General features: G+C 38.5%; 8 protein-coding genes across 8 annotated transcripts; 1 reads left to right on the top strand and 7 right to left on the bottom strand.

Annotated features, from left to right (window-relative positions):
- Positions 1 to 28: 28 nt before the first annotated feature.
- C9374_008043 (uncharacterized protein) lies at positions 29 to 3,307 on the bottom strand (the record flags this gene model as incomplete). The annotated part of the gene is made up of 1 exon (XM_044698076.1): positions 29 to 3,307. The coding sequence occupies one exon, from the start codon at positions 3,305 to 3,307 to the stop codon at positions 29 to 31; it is 3,279 nt and encodes a 1,092-aa protein (XP_044546157.1).
- Positions 3,308 to 3,642: 335 nt separating this feature from the next.
- C9374_008042 (uncharacterized protein) lies at positions 3,643 to 4,645 on the bottom strand (the record flags this gene model as incomplete). Its single annotated transcript, XM_044698075.1, has 2 exons — positions 3,643 to 4,140; positions 4,211 to 4,645. The coding sequence occupies 2 exons, from the start codon at positions 4,643 to 4,645 to the stop codon at positions 3,643 to 3,645; spliced, it is 933 nt and encodes a 310-aa protein (XP_044546156.1).
- A 1,101-nt stretch (positions 4,646 to 5,746) lies between these two features.
- Positions 5,747 to 9,649, bottom strand: C9374_008041 (uncharacterized protein; the record flags this gene model as incomplete). The annotated part of the gene is made up of 3 exons (XM_044698074.1): positions 5,747 to 6,877; positions 6,985 to 8,066; positions 8,131 to 9,649. The coding sequence occupies 3 exons, from the start codon at positions 9,647 to 9,649 to the stop codon at positions 5,747 to 5,749; spliced, it is 3,732 nt and encodes a 1,243-aa protein (XP_044546155.1).
- A 191-nt stretch (positions 9,650 to 9,840) lies between these two features.
- C9374_008040 (uncharacterized protein) lies at positions 9,841 to 12,246 on the top strand (the record flags this gene model as incomplete). The annotated part of the gene is made up of 1 exon (XM_044698073.1): positions 9,841 to 12,246. The coding sequence occupies one exon, from the start codon at positions 9,841 to 9,843 to the stop codon at positions 12,244 to 12,246; it is 2,406 nt and encodes an 801-aa protein (XP_044546154.1).
- Positions 12,247 to 12,293: 47 nt separating this feature from the next.
- C9374_008039 (uncharacterized protein) lies at positions 12,294 to 13,721 on the bottom strand (the record flags this gene model as incomplete). The annotated part of the gene is made up of 1 exon (XM_044698071.1): positions 12,294 to 13,721. One exon carries the CDS (start codon positions 13,719 to 13,721, stop codon positions 12,294 to 12,296), a length of 1,428 nt encoding a protein of 475 aa, XP_044546153.1.
- A 299-nt stretch (positions 13,722 to 14,020) lies between these two features.
- On the bottom strand, positions 14,021 to 14,350 carry C9374_008038 (uncharacterized protein; the record flags this gene model as incomplete). The annotated part of the gene is made up of 1 exon (XM_044698070.1): positions 14,021 to 14,350. The coding sequence occupies one exon, from the start codon at positions 14,348 to 14,350 to the stop codon at positions 14,021 to 14,023; it is 330 nt and encodes a 109-aa protein (XP_044546152.1).
- A 194-nt stretch (positions 14,351 to 14,544) lies between these two features.
- On the bottom strand, positions 14,545 to 16,369 carry C9374_008037 (uncharacterized protein; the record flags this gene model as incomplete). The annotated part of the gene is made up of 4 exons (XM_044698069.1): positions 14,545 to 15,298; positions 15,431 to 15,716; positions 15,847 to 15,956; positions 16,023 to 16,369. 4 exons carry the CDS (start codon positions 16,367 to 16,369, stop codon positions 14,545 to 14,547), a joined length of 1,497 nt encoding a protein of 498 aa, XP_044546151.1.
- Positions 16,370 to 16,708: 339 nt separating this feature from the next.
- On the bottom strand, positions 16,709 to 18,950 carry C9374_008036 (uncharacterized protein; the record flags this gene model as incomplete). Its single annotated transcript, XM_044698068.1, has 2 exons — positions 16,709 to 18,284; positions 18,490 to 18,950. 2 exons carry the CDS (start codon positions 18,948 to 18,950, stop codon positions 16,709 to 16,711), a joined length of 2,037 nt encoding a protein of 678 aa, XP_044546150.1.
- Between the last annotated feature and the right edge of the window lie 138 nt (positions 18,951 to 19,088).

Here is a 19,088-nt window from a genome sequence, read left to right as displayed (position 1 = left end):
CTAAAACTTAGAAGTACTTGTACTCCTGCTACAGTTCAAATGGTTGCTCATCATCAGTGTCGTCATCTCCAAATAACAGCTCATAATCTTCAGCAGATAAAAATGTTATTGGATGGATACCAATATCGTTACTATTTCCTGATATTACATGATCTCCAATGGATGTAAAAGTGAAATTACCAATTCCTTGATTAGGCGTGCTTGATGCAGCTTGTGCAGTATTGATATTGGGAGGAATTTGAGTTTTTGGAGGGACATAATTTGCAGAATAACCTCGTGAGGTTGAGTATTCGTCTTCCTCATCTTCGTTCTTTCTCTTTTTAGAACCAGAAGAAGGTACTTCTCCTTCTATGAGCTGACCAAGTTCATCCTCAATAATTGTCACACCTCCTTGATTCGATGAATAAAATTCTCCAGCGAGTAGCTCAGCCAAGTATTTACCTCTTCTATCTAGCAGCTTTTCAGATTCTTCAACAAGAGTATCAAATTTTACACAAATCAGAGGATATCTTAATTTCAAAAGTTTGATGGCTTCAATATCTCTCCGTAATAATCTTGAGACTTTAGCCTCATCTGCATTACTTCTTTCTCCTATGTCAATCTTTTTTAGTATTTGGGAATGCACACCCATTGCTAGGCCTACAGGCTCAATTAAGAATGCAGGAACAAAGGTGAAGGTTGATGTTCTACAGAGTTGGGTAATTTTGTCTGCAGCCTCTTCTAACTCTGGACCGTCATAGCCTGAAATTTTGAGGAGAAGTATTTTCAATCCATATGACATTCCATAATAAATGTATTTTGTCATCTTTTTTTGAGTCTGAGAAAAATGTTGTCCTTTTGATTCGTAAATGAGCATCAATTTCATCACACAATCCAATAAACTTAAATATTGAGGAAGAGTCTCCAGGTTTAGAGGCTGTTTCGCAATCATCATCATTTCAGGAGGAATTGATCGTTCTCCTCCAGTTGCATATTGATAAATTGAAAGAATTAGTTTTGAGACTTCACTTAAACCTGGGTCATCACCATAATATCCTACACCCCCTGCAATATCTGCAATTTTTTTCATCTGAACAAGAGCCTTCAACTGTTCTGGATTTTGATGTTCCCTAAAATTGGGATCTCCCAACATCTTAAAATTGATGTACTTGGAAAATATTTGTCCATTTTCTCTATCTCCTCCTGAGTTACAATACATGGCCAAATTACAATATGTACAAGCAGTATTAAAAACATTACTGTCATTTGAAGAGATTAAAGCCAGACTTTTAGCCTTCTCAAAAGAATCAGCAGCTTGTTTTGTCATTCCAAAACGTTGATAGCATAATGCTTGGAGAGAAAACATGAAGGCAAGGTTGTTTTTCTGGTCGTCATTTACGGGTAATCTTTCCAACTCTTCTCTAGGTAAAAAAGGATGTCCAGCACTTGTAATATCATAATAAACATCCACAGCCATTTTCTTGAGCAATAAGCTGTTGAGAGAATTCAGCGTTGAAGAAAGACCTACTGCAGTCAAGTCTGTGTTCGAGCTAGAATTCGAACTAGAAAACGAATGAAAATTAGTTGGGACTATTGTGGTGTGTTGCGGTGATTTTGCTGTTCGTCTAGATTTGATTGGTCGTTTGGTTTGAACTGCGAATTGATTCGGTAGGTCTGTACTTGAATTGCATAAAGATTGTGGAGTTAAATTAACCGAGTCTGAAGGATTCTCCATTAACGACGGATTCGTAAATGGTGTTGACGAGGAGGTATTGATGAAAGAAGGATTGGTGGGAGTTGGAAAGCTATGTGAGTAGGAGGTAACAGGAATGCCCGCTTGCGGAAGATGAAATTGTTGCATTGTTGTTGCATCCAATGTCAGGTTATTGGCTGTTGTTGTTGTAAAAATCATGTCTTTGCCCATATTTTCGCCAAGTTGCTGTTGAGATGAATGTTGTTGGGAGGTGTTGATGCCAAACAGAGTTAACGGAATACTGGTCATATCGTTGTTGATGAAAATGTTCGGAGAATGAACTATTTCGGAAAGTGCAGCATTTGATTGGGAAAGGCTGGTGTTTTGGTTGTTGCTGAGAAATGATGTATTAATGGTTGTGGCATCTGTTGGGTTAAATCCACTAGCACTACTTGATGAGTTTATATTGTGGTCCTGAGCCAATTGGCTAAGCATGGAATTCAGCAATCCTGATATATTAATATTTTGTTGTTGCATTCTTTCAATGCCAATGTTCATGGAATCTACGTAGGTATTTACAAATCCACCATGGGACGTCGATGATGATGAATTTAGGTAATTGTATAAATCATTACTATTGATATTATTATTTAAATTAAAATTATTGCTGTTGTTGGGAACTACTGATTCTAACCCCATAAAACCACCACTGCTGCTATAATTGCTGCTTGTATGATCTCCAATTTGACTGATGAACAAATGATTGGTGCTCGTGCTACTGCGTCTAATTTCGTTGTTGTTACTATTGTTACCAGAAGTATGAGCTGGAGGTGTGGAGCGTCGGGTGTCGTAAATTTTTGTGGTGCAGTTGTTAAGCGGAAAAATAACTTCCGTCAAGGGCTGGTGCATCAGATGTGAAGATGATTGTTGTTGTTGGGAGGGAGTGGCAGTGGTGAGAATCTGGGTACTCGGAATATTTGCTGTTGACAGTTGTTGTTTCTGTGAGAATGATGGTGTTGATGTAGAAGGGTGTGGTCGAACAGAACTGCCACCACCACTACCACTGCTGCTTGAGGAAACTTTTCTTGGAGTTGTGGGTAATGACGACGTCGATTGGTTGTTACTAGTAGGTACCAAGAAAAACGGGCTTTTACTTCCAGAAATAGTAGTTTGGATATTGCTGTCTGGCCAATTTCGATCAGTGCTATGGCTTTGATTTGGTGTAGCGTTTGTTGTGGTTGCGGTATGGCTGTTGTTGGTTTGGGATTGCAAGATCATGTTTTGGATGATCAATGCTTGTGGGGTGATCATGTTGTTCGATGATGTGTCCATTCGTGCATGGCTTGAAGTTTGCAAGTCCGAAGGTGTATGAGTCATCAAGCATGAAGATTGTTGAGAGAGTCGTTGAAGTTGTTGTTGTTGTTGATAAACGTCTTGATTGACCAAGAGGGGATGTGTATTATTTACATGGGTTCTGGAAACATTTCCTGCAATTCGATTTGCTTCATATTGTTGCGAACAAACAGGTTGACCTTGCTGTGGTCGGGTCGTTATTTGATTGTTGTACTGAAGGTGTTGTTGAGTTGCTGTTGTTGGTGTTTGCTTGTGCGAGATGGTTGATGGGGGAACATTCATAATGATTTTTTAATATCTTGGAAAGTTGCATCTTGACAGTTGGAGCGAAAACCAACTTTCTAGAATGTCCGGGATGGCCCATAAAGAGCACGAAAACTTGTTTGGAACAGGCAATCCAATCAAACGCTAGTTGTAAAAGACCATGTTGTTTCACTAAAACTGCTGCAATGTCTTGAGATGTACATCGAATCCAGGATGCAGAATCATCGTTTGTCGTTTGGATTGTGCATCTTCATAGCACAGTTCAACAGGTCAATACATGCTAAAACTAGCAACATTTAATGGTCTCCGAATTTATTGCCAAATAATTTCAGATCGTGATCACCCATTTCGCCTTAATTGGTTTTATTAAAATAGAAATGTTGTTGTTCTTGCAAGGATGCTTTTTCCAAGAACCACCACGTAATGGCATAGAAGAGTGTGGCTGGTTTTAAAGTTGTGGTGTCTGTTAAAAATTCGTGAACATGTTCCAATGGTAATTTGAAAACCTCAATAATCTCACCTTCCGACTCAAGGCCTCCACCAGCGTTGATTTTCCATGCCTTCTCAGATTCATCGTCCATTTCTACGTAAAATAATTGTTGCATGCTAGCATTGGAAGCCGTTCCTGTATAGTATGTTTTGACAGATTGAATTTTGTCGAGAGGAATTCGAAATCCACATTCTTCTTCAAGCTCTGCTTGAATAGTTTCCACAGGCGAAACGTTTTTATCTGAAATTCCAGCACACAATTCGAATGAGAATTTAATTTTCTCTGGCAATATGACGTTGGGTCCACTTGGATCTTGATTAAGATCTGTCACTTGTCTTGCAAATAGTGCTGGTCTGAATTGCTGTTAATTGGAATATTTAAAAAATTGATAAATATTCCAATTTTCGTTTTCATCATCGTCATTCTCTTACCTTAACAATAATAAATGCTTTTTGTGATTTTTGATAAATGAGACATGAGACGGAGTCTCGAGTGACTGCAATATCCCACGTTTTTTCAATTCCATTTTGATTATAATACATTCTTTGCAATCGTATCCATTTGCTTTCAATATGCTTGTCACGCTCAATTTTAACATTGGAAATTTTCAAATTGTTGAGAGAATTGCAATTGTTAGAAGCATGATCATCATTTCGTGAATTTTGATGTATGTCATGAAATTTTGAATGATGCATAAATGTTCTACCATTAATTTCGGAGCAATAAAATCCATGCAGGTGTTTGTACTTGGTAGTGTTCGGATAACCACGAAGAAAAATTAAAACATTTTGGTTGGAAAGATGGTGATGAACCAGTGTGAAGGAAAGGTTGATCGGACGAGAGGCTGCGACGTTCAAGTTGTTCATTTTTCGATGATGCAAAGAAAAGCCTTTGATCGCGCCAAAGAATCAATACACATTTTTGTAAATTGAAAAAATTGAGCAACCTTGATTGTTGAGGCTACGATGAAATGATGATGACTCCGAATACAACCATGATGGGAGTAATGATCATTTCTATCGTACTACTAGTTGTTATTGTCTTTTCGGAAATTGTTCTGCAAGTTCACTCTGAAACCAAGATGATGATTACCCGAAACGATCATCCCACCCATCAATTTGTGGATACCTCCTCTAGCCTTGTTTTGTTTAAAAACGTGAATGATCGTTGTTACAATCAATTTGTAAAGAATATTATTTTCAATTTGTTGTAAATCAACAGAAAGATGGTTGGTAAAACGGATTATTTATTCTTCGCCGCGTGTGCGTGCGCATGTCTAATAGTTGAATAAATAAGATTTACATTACCTTTTCTATCCTGTAATTCAGCAAGAGTACAACACAAATAGATGCAACAAACATATGCATCAGTCTCATACAGGATGACATTATTAAGCGTGCGCTGATTAAACATCCCATGGTAAACCATGAGGCATCCTTTGGACTGAAATCAGTTCAAAGAGCATCCCACTAAAGTGAGGCATCCTATTGCGATGCAATAAGGCATCCCATGATTAAAATCATAAGGCATCCCAATGTATTGAGGCATCCCAGCTCAAATGGCCAAGGCATCCTTTGGACTGAATTCAGTTCAAAGAGCATCCCACTAAAGTGAGGCATCCTATTGCAATGCAATAAGGCATCCCAAGTTGAGACATGAGGCATCCCACCCAAAGGTGAGGGAGTTGTGGAAAGCCACAACTATGTTTGTTTATTTCAGAGGTGGATTGGGAGGAGGGTGGGTACTTTTCAATTCTTTGAGAGAAAGTGATTCTATCACCTTTCTCGAAGTAATTGATAATAATTGTTCCATATCACAAGTAATGTAAATTTTTTGAAAGTGAAAATTCAAAAAATTAGTCAACCAACCACTTTTATTGATTACAACAAACCTCAGTAAAACTCCCTTTTACTACCGAATTTGTTGTAAATCAACAGAAAGATGGTTGGTAAAACGGATAGATACCGCTAAAAACCCATCTGGCGAGATACATTCTTGTCAGATGCGAATCCAGCTCTGAAATACGCATCTATCGCATTGGAGGACCAATCACCTAGAGCTTGGATTGCTGTGTGAGAGAAACCAGCAAATGCTGCCTCTGACGCTCCTCCAATTCTTAAGGAATGACTAGAAAAAGAACCCGAAATCTTAAGGCTGGTTGCTACAAATCTAAGAATGTCCGAAATTTTAGCCGTGGATAAGGGAAGGTCGTCACCAAACAAATACTTTTGAGGGTTACACACTTTCCATAACCTAAGCCAGACGACAGGACATCTCCTGGAGTTAGTTGCCTCAATTTCGATGACTCTTCCTTTCTTGCTTCGTTTAAAATCATTCTTCACTTTTTCCACAACAATTCTGATTCCGTTAATGTTGTTCTTGTTAATTTCTACCACATTGGAGGTTAAAATACTACCCAACTCAGATCCTCGTAACATGGACCTGATGCCGATGATCATAAGGGTCGTATAAAAAACATAAGTTCTCCTGTCGACAAAGTTACACCCTTCGAGAATCCACATATCAATGTACATAATACGCCACTCGTTTCGTTCAATCTCGTATGAAACTGGTGCCATGTTGATCATGCAATCAACTAGAGATGAAATATGTTCACCCACCACGTCAATCCATTTGAACTGATTACATCGCTTCTTAATAGCAAACATTGCCAGTTTACAATTTTTTCCGGACCTACATTTAAGAAAAAGACACACCAGAAAATTGTAAACATCCATCTCTGTGGGTGGTATTGCAATATTTCTCTCATCGCACCATTTAACAAATCGATTCCAATAACTGTCATACGTAGTGTTTGTGGACTCACGACCCGCACCGGCCTTTTCAATTAGTCCACCAACTGATGTTAGTTGGTCATCCGAAAGTCGATTAGGGTCGCCTCTAATAGCCAAGAGCTTTTCTTTTGCGGTTCGCATTTCCCTGACCGAGAGGGTCTGAAATCTATTCCAGACATTGGTACTGACCGAACCTTGCCTTCCAGCAGTAGTGGCCACCAGGGTTTTGTCTTCCATACTGGGTGAACGAGTATCATTTGAGATTGGCAAAGCTTGCAATGCTCTAGCACCTTCTGGATAATGCTGAACGGCACGCAGCACCAATTTAGCTCTTCCTTGGGCCAATAGCAACTGAATGCATCTGCGGGCTGTTCTCTCTTGGTCCTCTTCCACACCATGTATTGAGGAACCTTGAAGTTGTAATTGCTAGCGAAACGGTCGAACTGAACTTTCACCTGCAATTGATGTTGAACTCTTTCGAATGCCTCTGGGGTTACTTCCCAATCTCCGAAATCCATCTCTTCTGTGGTTTCCAACCTGCTCAATTGATCGGCGATCGAATTTTGGGACGACGGTAACCATTCCACAGCAACTAATTGAATGTCGTATTGGAATACTATTCTCCAAATACCTTCCACAATCCTTTGAATTAAGGAATTTTTGGAACGACCTTTTCGCAAAGAAAACACTATCACTTGAGAGTCTGAAAAAATTCTCAAACACTTTCCCTGAATAAGGGGAGCGATTTTTTCCATGGCAATAAAAATGGCTTTTGCTTCCAAAACATTGATATGCATATGATCCATGCCATAAGTAGACCAAGAGCCGTGTAAGGTAAAATTCAATAATGGCATTGTAGCACCAAAGCCGGATAAAGAGGCGTCCGAAAAAAGTTCGTGGATCAATGACGGAAACAAAAATAATCGACCGTTCCAATGGTGAATGTTGCAAAGAATCCATTGTAATGCGTTCGATAACTGGTGGTCTTTCACACGGTGTAGCGTATCCCATCCATCCTCCACCATCTTGAAAATTCTTGAATAAATGGGATTGAGAGCAATTAAGGCTGGTTGAAAACAGTGTACATATGACATAACAGAGCCAGCCAACTTGGCAAGGTCTCGGGCGGAAAAGGCCTCCTCTCTGTGCATTTTTGATAGGAGGTTTTTGCATCGAGCAACTATTTTCTCCACACCCTCTTCGGGAATAGAGAGAGTCATGCAATTCAGATCTACCAATGCTCCTAATAATAAAAAGACTAAGGAAGGTTTGAAACAACCTTTTGAAGGTTCTCTTACAAATCCATAAAAATCCAGCCTTAAGCTTAATCGAACAAGCTTGTTGTAGGAATCTAAGTAAGAGATACATAACACAGCCATAAAATCGTCCAAATAATTGGACAATGTATAGCCTTCTATTGTTAACAATCGAACACCTTCGTCTACTATCTGAGTGAAAAAGAATGGGCTTCCATTCCATCCAAATGTCAATACTGTGAAGCAAAGAAGATGACCCATAAATTCGATCACAATCTTGTCTCGATCTTCTTCTCGTACCTTCACTTGGTGATATCCTGATAATAAATCGAACGTAGCACAAAACTTTTTCCCACCACTGCGAATGTGATCCAAACACTTGCTCAGAGTTTTGTACTTGAACTTTGGGATCTCCAAACAATACTTGTTTAGGGGACGAAGATCCACAATTAATCTGAATTTCTTCTTTCCTTTCTTCGGTACCAATCGATACTTGGCCACCACCTTCGGAGTTCCTTGGAAGAATTCCAATGCACCAATAGATAACATCATACATATCTCTTCCGTTAGAAATTCTCTTTCTTCCTTCGACCAAAGAGATATATCTACTCTTCCATAGTAAGGGATGAAATACTTGCTGACCATAATTGGAACCCCATCTTTCAAAAGACCCACAATCTCTTTTTTGGCACCCATCATTTCCCATTGTCTCCACTTGTTGGAAATCGAATGAATAGCCTTCTTCCTGAAGGCAATTTCTTCCATGTGAGTATCTTGGAAAAAACTGAAGGATTTCGTAGAGAGAACTGTGAGGGCCTCGTTGTTTATTGGCTTTCTCATCATCCCTCATCTTTTTGCGACACGTTTCTTTAGTGTGACCTGGCTTCTTACAATATAGACATACTATATTGCTAACATCTTTCTCTGGAGTAGGGATTTTCAATTGTTGTTTCAACACCTTTGCATCTTTGTCGCTCTTACCCACTGCTTTCAGCGCCCAAGAGAACAGGTCCGCTTTTTCTCTCAACAACGGGTTGAGTGTAGAGGAACTAATTATCTCTGCCGCTTGCTGGTGCTTCTGTCTCGCAAGGAGAACAAATGCACGATTCTCGACTGAGTCAATAGCCCGTTGCAACTCTTCATCTTCGTCCTTATTCTTGAGCTGTTTCTTCAACAGAATCTTGTAAATAGCTCCAAGAGAACTAAACTCCTCCACTTCTTCCTTCCTGACTGAGTTACGGTCAAAAACAGTAGACACCCGTTCGTTGGCAAGAGATTCGGCCATACAATCTATTTGAAATAGATTCAAATCAATACTCTTCCCACTCTTGAGTAGCTCGAGAACCCTATTTCGTTGACCATTAGCTAGGGCCGCTGGTAGCTGGTCATCACAGACATCCCTTTGTGAAAACGCGCCTTGTTGAGTCAAATCAACCATGATTTGGTTGATGTCTCGTTCGGCCGATGACTTTGCTTTCTTAACCTCATCACGCATAAAGTCTAACTCTTCTTCTAATTCTCTAATCCTTTTTGACAGCACTTCACTTGAGACCTCTTCTTCCTCTACTTCCTCTTCTACCTCTTCCTCTTCTGTCCGTTCCGGAACTACTCTCAAATCCTTGATTCTTCTGAGTAATTCTTTCTTACTTGTAATTTCGTTGGACTGGTCAGAGGGGTAGCAAGATATTAAATCATTAACAACATCATTCTTCTTCCCTGCTGGGAAAGCCTTCTTGAGTTTGCTGTAGATACTTTTCAATTCTTTGAGAGAAAGTGATTCTATCACCTTTCTCGAAGTAATTGATAATAATTGTTCCATATCACAAGTAATGTAAATTTTTTGAAAGTGAAAATTCAAAAATTAGTCAACCAACCACTTTTATTGATTACAACAAACCTCAGTAAAACTCCCTTTTACTACCGAATAAGACTATTATAGAATTTGATGAAACGTATGACATGCTGGGATGCTCAACCACATCATACTTTAGAGAGAGCTGTCTCTCAATGATGGAGGCACAATTTCGAAAAAGTACTTTCAATGAATGTTCTTATGTACAGCAATGTTTACTCTTTGGCATGAATGTGGAATTGATTTTGAATTTAACATCTTCTAGATGTTTAAGAGATCCCAAGTCTGTGAAATATAGTCGTAATCTTGATTCGCTATCAAGGTCTTGTTCACAGGCAGTGGTAGAAGCCTCAATTGGGAGAGAGGCTCTGTCCTATACTTTTTCAAAACTCAACAAAACGGTGAGCACACTCGAAAAGGAGGCTATCAAAGCGTTCCTCAAAGGAAAAATTGCTGAAGCATGTAAGAATGAAACGCAAGATGCATATGATGCGGCCAACATGTTGGCAACTTCAATGCCAAAAGATATGGACGCCTTACTTTCCATGATGGAGCTAAAATTTGTGACAGACGCAACTAATGAAAGCCCAAGTATAGCCATGCTGTGTGTCTCACTGATGGTTCTCAGCAGTATTGCTCTTGTATTGTATTTGATGATTGATTATTGGAATGCTGTTTCACAGGAAAGTAAGAATCAGCGAAAGCATTTGAAAGCTGTGAATCAGGTGTTCGAGCAACATATGGATTGTTTCAAGTCAATCAACAAACATACTAAGGACCAACAAGCACAAATAGCAAAAATCGAAAATTACTTGAAAGAAACCACGAACGAGAGAAATTTATTGAAAGAATCCTTTAGTTTGCAAGAAACGAGGCTCAACGAATTGCAAACGATTGTTAGCAGTTCTTCTCAAGAATTTAAAACACTCTTCTTCAAGTATGAACAAGCTCTGACAACTCTCCAAAGTATAAGAGATGAATTGAAACCATGTCAAGATGATGACTCACAATATGAAACCATCGAAGAGTCTATCAAAAAGCTAGTCCACAGAAAAACAGAACTAGAAAATTGCTTCAATGCATTACAGGAGAAATGTTTAAAGGAAAAGTCATTCCTCAAAGAAGAAAACAGAAAACTCAACTGGGAAATAGCCAATAATCAACAAAAAATAGAAGAATTACACTCCCTTGTCAACAGCTTGAGAGACAACCTTGAGACGGAGAAATCAAATACTGAGAGTCTTGAATCAGCTCTAGAGACACAGACTTCCGAAACGATTCGATTAAGCGACGCGTTAAATAGTGCAGAGGACAGAATTATCGAGTTATCATCAAGATGTAAAGAATTTCAAATGGATTTGGAAATTACTAATAAGGCTTTGGAGAAAATTGATGCCATGTTATCGATCAAGATCGTAGGACGAATGAATGAAATGAACTCGTTGAGTCAATCCCTCCACGAAGGTTCTCAACTGCCCACAAGATCGTTGCAATTAGAAAAACTACAAAGGACAATAGAGAGACTTAGCCAACAAGAGGAAAAGGTTGTTGTACCGAAAAGAGAGCAGACCTTAGATGAATTGGAAACGAATCGCTCACAAGGACCCAAGATCTTGGAGAACGATTGCATTTTACTGAAGAAAGAGGTTGAAACATTTTCAACTTTTGTCCAAAGCATTGAAGACATGTTAGGTTACGAAGATTGTGCCAATATTTCTGATAAATGCGAGAGACTACTTTGCAAGCTTCAACATAAAATTGAGTTAACACGCTCACAGCAAGGCATGATAGAGGAAAAGGAATGTCAAATTATTGAACAACAGAAAGAGTTGGAGGGTAGGCAAAAATCTATTGAAAGTCTCATCAATCAATCTAAGGAGTATGAATGCAGAATTGTGAGTCTTGAAGATGAGCTTCACAACCTCTCAACAGAAAATATGAAGATACTAAAAAACAGACGAAAAGAATTGGAAGAAATGAAATGCAAAAACGAAGACGAGCAGCAGAAACAAGAACCAAGTTGCGTGCTACCAACCCAAGAGCAAAACAATTCGTTGATCAAGGTTTTAGAACACAAAATTGAGGCATCAAATAACGAGAAGGAAATGCTGCAGGCCCTTTATCAACAACAGTTTGATGAGCTTACTAGTAGAAATGAAAAGCTGTTGAATGATCTCAATTCTCATGAAATGTACATAATGGCATTAGAAAAGGATGCAAAGATGGATACTAAAGAACATAAGATTATGAAAGAACAGTTTTTTGCAATCCAACACACTAACGAGCTGCTAAAGAAAGATATATTTTTAACGAACCAACAATATTTGAAAATTGTCAGCAAACATGAGTCTGCACTTATTGAAAAGGACAGAGAACTCGAAGAGGCGAAAATGCGAATTTCAATTTTGGAGCATCGTGTGAAAAGTTTGGAAACGAGATGTATTGAGAATCAAATTGATATTACCTCATTAAGCGCCGAAAAATGTAACTTGCAAGCTGAAAAGACAGCATTGCTAGAGGAAAATAAGCTGCACAAATTGGCACGCAAGTTGAGCTTTGAGTAGCTTGTCGACTTAGTTGTTTTATTTACAATATGATACACTAGTGAGATTTACAATTTAGGACATACATCTTCCTCACATTCTTTACATCTTATGGGCTGGGCTTCTCGGCATTGATTTCGATATACTGTAATTCCTTTACAGCCTTTTTCGAACGCCAAAACATAGGCTTCATAGATGTCTTGCACAGTGGCACTGTGTGGCATATTAATGGTCTTTGAAATACCTTGTTCGATGTTCTTTTGCCATGCAGCCTGCATTTGAATATGAGCTTCGGATGACAGCTCGTTGGCCTCTGCAAAGAAGGGTTCAATGCAATATCCTTGATTTCCAAGAACAGAGCTGATACCGCCAGTTGGCTGTATGCATGTAAGAGAGATGTTTCTAAATCCCCTTCTGTATTTACATTCACCTTTCTCACGAGCAAGAGAGGCACTTGTTTTCCTTGCTTGCTCCGTGATGGTTCTCGAGACTCGATCAGCCAATTCGAGTGAGTCTTGAGAATCATAGGAATATCCCATTTTTGACAGCAAGTCAGCCCAACCTGCAACACCCAATCCAATTCTTCGAAGCTGCTTGGATATAATCCTCATTTTCTCGTCAGGGATTTCCAACAAATCCACTACGTTATCTAAGAAGCGAATGGCAATAGAAACCACACGCTTCAGACGCTTCCAATGAATCGTTTTGGAATTTTCATTATAGAGAGATGGGGCATTGAGATTTACAACTCCTAAATTACAAGTTTCATTATCATGTAGAAATTGTTCGCCACATGGAACAGCAGCATGAACACGTCCATGATCAGAAGTGAGTAGCATATTTGAGCTTTGCACTCTGTCAATGAACACTAAACCAGGATCGCCACATGCATGGCAATGTTGAGAAATCATTTGTAATAATTCTCTTGGAGTACGATTGGTGTCCTTCCATGCTTGTTCGTTATCTAATGATCTCATAAATTCATCAGTCACTGCCACGGAGATGTTGAAATTATAGAGTCGAGATAAATTGGAAGCCTTATACGCAGCAACTTGTGCAAACTGTGGATGATCAACTGATATTACTGCCATATTACCTCTCTTTGGGCGGTTCTCCCATAGCGTGATTGAATCATTCAGTTGTGACAACTCTTCCAGTGTTTTGACAGGATCAGACGTGTTGATCGAGTAGCCAATACCAATTGCTTTTTGCCAAAGGCGTTTTGATCTTGATTTCACTTGTTCGAAATTCTCATCAGTGATTTCTCCCATAACACTGCAATTAGGTTGCAATGTTTTATCCGTTCCACTTCCAGAAAGTGTATTTCCAGAAGGCATGAATTCCAATCTTGTCATCACACTCTCGAATTCTTTTTGCCATCTCTTGAATTGTGATGGTGCTTCATTTCGTGCCACATGTGTGCTTACTCGCTTTGCAAGATCAGAGAGATCTTTGCACAAATACTTGGTTTGAAGGGTTTGATCAATATTTTGCATGATTGATTTCAGTTATTTTGTTTGTCTTGATAAAAATCTGAGTTTTCACACTTCAGCTTTTATGTGTGTGCTTATAAGCACAAAATATCTCAGACTAAATGAGAATTCCCAACTCATTGACAGATCGCCCACTACCTTGTTGCCATACCACCAATAAATAACGTGTTATTATTGCAAGGAGATTTAAAGAATGAAGATAGGTGACTGATCGTGTACTACGAGCTGTTGATTGATGGAGTGGGTTTACGTTGACGTCACGTTTCAAAAATGTTTCAGTTTCGCCAAAATCATTCTTACAGTTAAAAGTATTCTTTGAATAAATCTGTAATGTTATCGGATTGATTTTGCGCTGGAGATGTTGGTGATGAAATTAAATCAATAATTTCATTCCTCTTATTCATTGGTGAGGTATCATCAATACAAATGACTTGATCACCATTCGGAACATCAAAAGTTGTTGAATTTTGTTGATACAAAGTATCATCATCCTCACAAAGATAATCCTCAAAATTATCCAAATCAAATGGAAATGTACAATTTTCATTCACACACATGAATAACCAATGTTTGGCGTTGGTATCATATCGGATTGTTTTCACTTCCGATCCACAGCGAGAACATTTGTGCATTTTTAATGTTGAAAATTATTTTCTCGAACACGCTGAATATCGTGTAAATTACAAGAATAAGTATTTTATAATTTCTCGTGTGTTACAAGAATAAAGCGTGAATGTTGAGTGGTGACCGCCATGAGTGATGTTTGTTCAAAAAACCCTCAATCACTTCCTCCTAATCATTTGTTTCAACATGTTGTTGTTCAAACTTAAAATCTACTAATATCTCTTCCAAAGAAGAAGGTACTTGTCCAATTCATCAAAACATTGAACTTGTTCTTAATAGAAACCAATTTTGTCAAATAAGCAGATCTCCAAAATACCCAACTCAAAAACCCTCCACTCTTCAATGCTCCTACCTGACTGATAGCTCTATAATTTCCAATATATGCTAATTGACCTGAATGATGATAAACAAAAGGTTTTTCTTTTGGAATGGTTCCATTCAATGCACGAGCTAAATACAGGCCTTCTTGTTGTGCAACCTGTGCTGTTGCTGCGAGTGGCATGCTTTCAATTAATGATACATCTCCAATAGCATAAATATTTTCAAATCCTTTCACTTGGAGATGATCACTGACAAGAATTTTCTTTGTTTTTGGATCAATGGGAAGAGGAGGTCCCTGAGACACTGGAATAGAGCGAGGACGAATACCGGCACTCCAAACGACAAGTCCACATTCAATTATAGATCCATCATGTAATTCCACAGCATTTTGAGAAATAACTCGTTTCACTTGTTGATTGGTTCGAATTTTGATGTGATTACGACGGAAGAATTTTTGTGTATATCTTTGAAGTGATGTATCAAACGCACTTAATACGGTACTTCCTGCTTCTAAAACAGTTAAACGAACTTCTTCGACAATGTCTGGAGGAAAATGTTTGGATAAATCTCGAATGAGATCATGTAATTCTGCAGCATATTCAATACCTGTAGGACCAGCACCCACGATAACAAAGCTATGATTTGAATGATCAATTTGAATACCAAATTGGAATGCATGTAAATGTCGCGTGTGTGGTTGTGACAGAAACATTGGGATGCATTTAAACATGTGAAAAAATTTCTCGTGAACATGTTCAATCACTTACTGTAATAGTGTTTCTCTAAGATGAACAGGAGTGGATGGGTTGGCAGCTCTCTCGAAACATTGAATGACTTGATTTCTAATGGCTCGAGCATGCTGAATTTCCTTAATAGGATACGCATATTCTTTCACGCCTGGAACTCCAAAATCATTGACATCACATCCAATGGCAATGACTAGTTCGTCATAATTAAGGGAAAAATTTGGATCTTGTTCATAATTAGGTTTGCAAATGACTCGTCGATTTTCAGTATCAATGGCAATGGCTTTTCCTTCAAAATAATGATAATCTAGTTTTTACATTCATCACACAAGGTTTCAATGGTTTTGTGCACAACGGTTGTATTTCGTGAAAATCAAATAAAGACAGACCAAGATTGTTACAACCAAAAATTGAAATATTAAAAAAATGTACAATACCTTCATGATACACAGCACGTCGTACTGGTTCAATGATGGATCTCAACTCGACTGTACCACACGCTGCTCCTGGTAACAATGGAGTGAATAGAAAATGATTTCTAGGTGTACTATTATAATAATTTCCAAAAAATTTGTTTGAAATCATTTTTCACACCCACAGAATTGCAATTTACCTTAAATAAACGTTATACTTCTCCATATCAATTTCTTTCAATAATCTAAATCCTCCCCATCCACTTCCCAATATTACTAAATTCTTTTTTTCTTTGGGTTTGTGTGTGGATTTTGCAAATGACACTTGTCGATCATGAATTCCTTTTTCAACATTGACTGGTGGTTCTGGATCTTTGATCGTGGCAGCCACACCACCATTGGTTGTAGTTGTTGAAGATGGATTGGTTGTTTCCGCGCAAGATAATAAATTGACATGAAATTGATGATGGCTTGAACAAGACAAAGTGTCAAACAATTGTTGCTTTCGGAACAATGGAGAAGACAAGGTAATCAATCTTCTTTTCATATTTGATGATGATTGCAGTTTGTATGCAGAAGGGTTGTTGTGTCTATTTTTTCTGTGGTGGATTTAAAAATTAAAACAGTTCCGAACCTAGAAATGCACCAGTGCGCTGAATTGCCTGAAATGAATATTGTGCCGGATCCGAAACGGGTGAAGAGGCAATCATATTCAATCAATTTCTACAATATTCTTTCTTGTTATTATTTTACTTTTCAGCACTTCTACAACACCGAGAAAGAGTAGTTCCGTTTTGGTTCAATCTTAAGGCAAAAGTGAGAGATGCTCAAAGGAATGACGAGGGTAGTGTATTTTTAGTAATTGGAACACACAATATTTCAATATTTACTTGAACTCCTTCTTGTTGGTGTTAAACTCTTCAAGAACTTCAGTGATAGTCTTGACACCTAGCTCTTTGTCACTGTCTCTGATTCTAATGCTCACAGAGTTAGTTTCCATTTCCTTTGGGCCAATGACCAAAATGTAATTGTATTGAGCAAGGTGAGCATTTCTAATCTTCTTTTCAATTCTGTTATCGCTCAAGTCAACATCAACGAAGAAGCGAGCATCATGGAGAGTCTTGTGGACCTTTTCAGCATATTCATTGCACTTCTTTGAAACAGGCACCACAATGGCTTGTCTTGGCGAAAGCCAGAATGGCCATTTTCCACCAAAATGTTCAGTAGTAATAGCCAAGAATCTTTCTAAAGAACCAAAGACAGCTCTGTGCACAACGACTGGTCTAATCTCAGTCTTATCCTCTGCAGCATAGGCCAAGTCGAAACGAATTGGCAATTGGAAATCCAATTGAACAGTCGCACATTTATATTCTCTCCTCAAAGCGTCAGAAATCAAAATATCAATCGTTGGTCCGTAGAAAGCACCCTCTCCTTCATCCTTTTGCCACGAGTGACCAAATTCGTTCAATGCTTCCTCTAACTGCTTTTCAGCTTGATTCCATTGTTCAATTTCTCCAAGATATTTCTCTGGTCTTGTAGAGAGGATAAGTTTAAATCCAAACCCGAAAATCTTGTAAATATCCTGCATCATACCTAAACAAGACATGATTTCTTGTTTGATTTGATCTGGTCTACAGAAAATGTGAGCATCATCTTGTTGGAGTTTTCTTAAACGAGTAACACCCGTCAAGGTTCCCTTCAGTTCGTTACGATGCAAAACTCCAAAGTCAGCAAAACGAATTGGTAATTCTCTATATGATCTATTTCTATGCTTAAACATTAAGCAGTGGCTTGGACAATTCATTGGCTTTAACATATGTTGAGCTTTATCAATTTCTAAAACAAACATATTTTCAGCAAACTTGTCCCAGTGGCCAGAAGTTTTCCATAAATCATTGTGGAAAACGTTTGGAGTTTGAACTTCGGAATAACCACGATTCCAGTATTCGTTTCTCATCATGCTTTGGATAGTGTTGAATAAACGTTGACCATGAGGTAAGAAGAATACCATACCAGGAGCATAAGGATGGAAGAACCACAATTCTTGCTTCTTTCCAATGTTTCTGTGATCACGACGCTTAGCCTCTTCTATCAAAGTTTGCCATTCTTGGTGAAGTTTCTTATCAGGGAATGACATGGCATACACACGTTGCAAAGTTTCTTTGGAAGCATCTGCTCTCCAGTAAGATGATGAGTTTTTAGTGACCTCAAAAGTGGTGACTTTTCCTGTGTGAAGAAGGTGAGGACCCTTGCAAGGATCGATCAATCTTCCACAACGATAAACAGAGCAATAATCTCCTTCCTTAACCTTTTCGGAGAGAATTTTGACCTTGAATTTGTTGTCAGCAAACAATTGAAGGGCTTCTTCTTTGGTGACGAGCAGTCTTTCAAAGGGTTGCTTTTCGTTGACAATCTTAGTGACTGCTTCCTTCACTTTGTCATAGTCGTTTTCAGACACGACTCTAAACTCGTGTTATTTACATGGTTAACCATGATGTGAAGATTGCACGAATATGAAAATCCAATACGTGAATAAATGTTGAATAATTATATTCCGTGCAAAGGCGATATTAACAATACAATCATGTCAAAATAAATTCATCATCATAGTCATTACGATAATGTTCTATCATCATCCGTTACTATTATTATACCAATATTACTTACTTATCACCCATAAAAGCTTCGTAGTAGAACCCTCCGTCTTCCAATGGTTGACCCTTACATAGGAAGCACTTGAAGACATCTTCCAAGGCTTCACCCATAACGTGAGAAGAGGAGTGCCAAAAGACTTCCTTTGCTTCAGATGAGTCCCACTTTAATAATTCCAAAGTACAATCTCCTTCGAGTGGTCTTCCCAAATCCCAAAGAGCATCATTCACTTTAGCTACAACAACGTTAGCAGCCAAACCGGCCGAGATGGACATGACAATATCATGGGGAGTGGTTTCATAAGCCTTTCCCGGCTTGGTAGAGTTATCGGGCAGAGTGATGGTAATATCCTTTCCAATCCTATCACCCAGTTCATTTCTTCTTCTTTGCTTGAACTCATCAAAGAGTTGGCTTCTGCGTGCAAAGTGTTGATCCGAAGTATTAAAATTTCCGAACGATGGAGTTAGTAGAGTCATCAATTTTTAAAAGTGAAGAGGTGAAAATGAACCAAAACATCTAGTTCATTTTCAAATCTTCACTTTGAAATGTGGTGATGCGGAACTATTTGAGCAAAATGTGCCAAATGTGATCCGAATGTAGGAAGAGTAAAAACA

Source organism: Naegleria lovaniensis (genome assembly GCF_003324165.1).
Source record: "Naegleria lovaniensis strain ATCC 30569 chromosome Unknown tig031, whole genome shotgun sequence".
In the NCBI taxonomy this organism is placed as follows: domain Eukaryota; phylum Heterolobosea; class Eutetramitea; order Acrasida; family Naegleriidae; genus Naegleria; species Naegleria lovaniensis.
The sequence above is the reverse complement of the archived record's forward strand: the minus strand, read 5'-3'. Positions and strand labels throughout refer to the sequence as shown.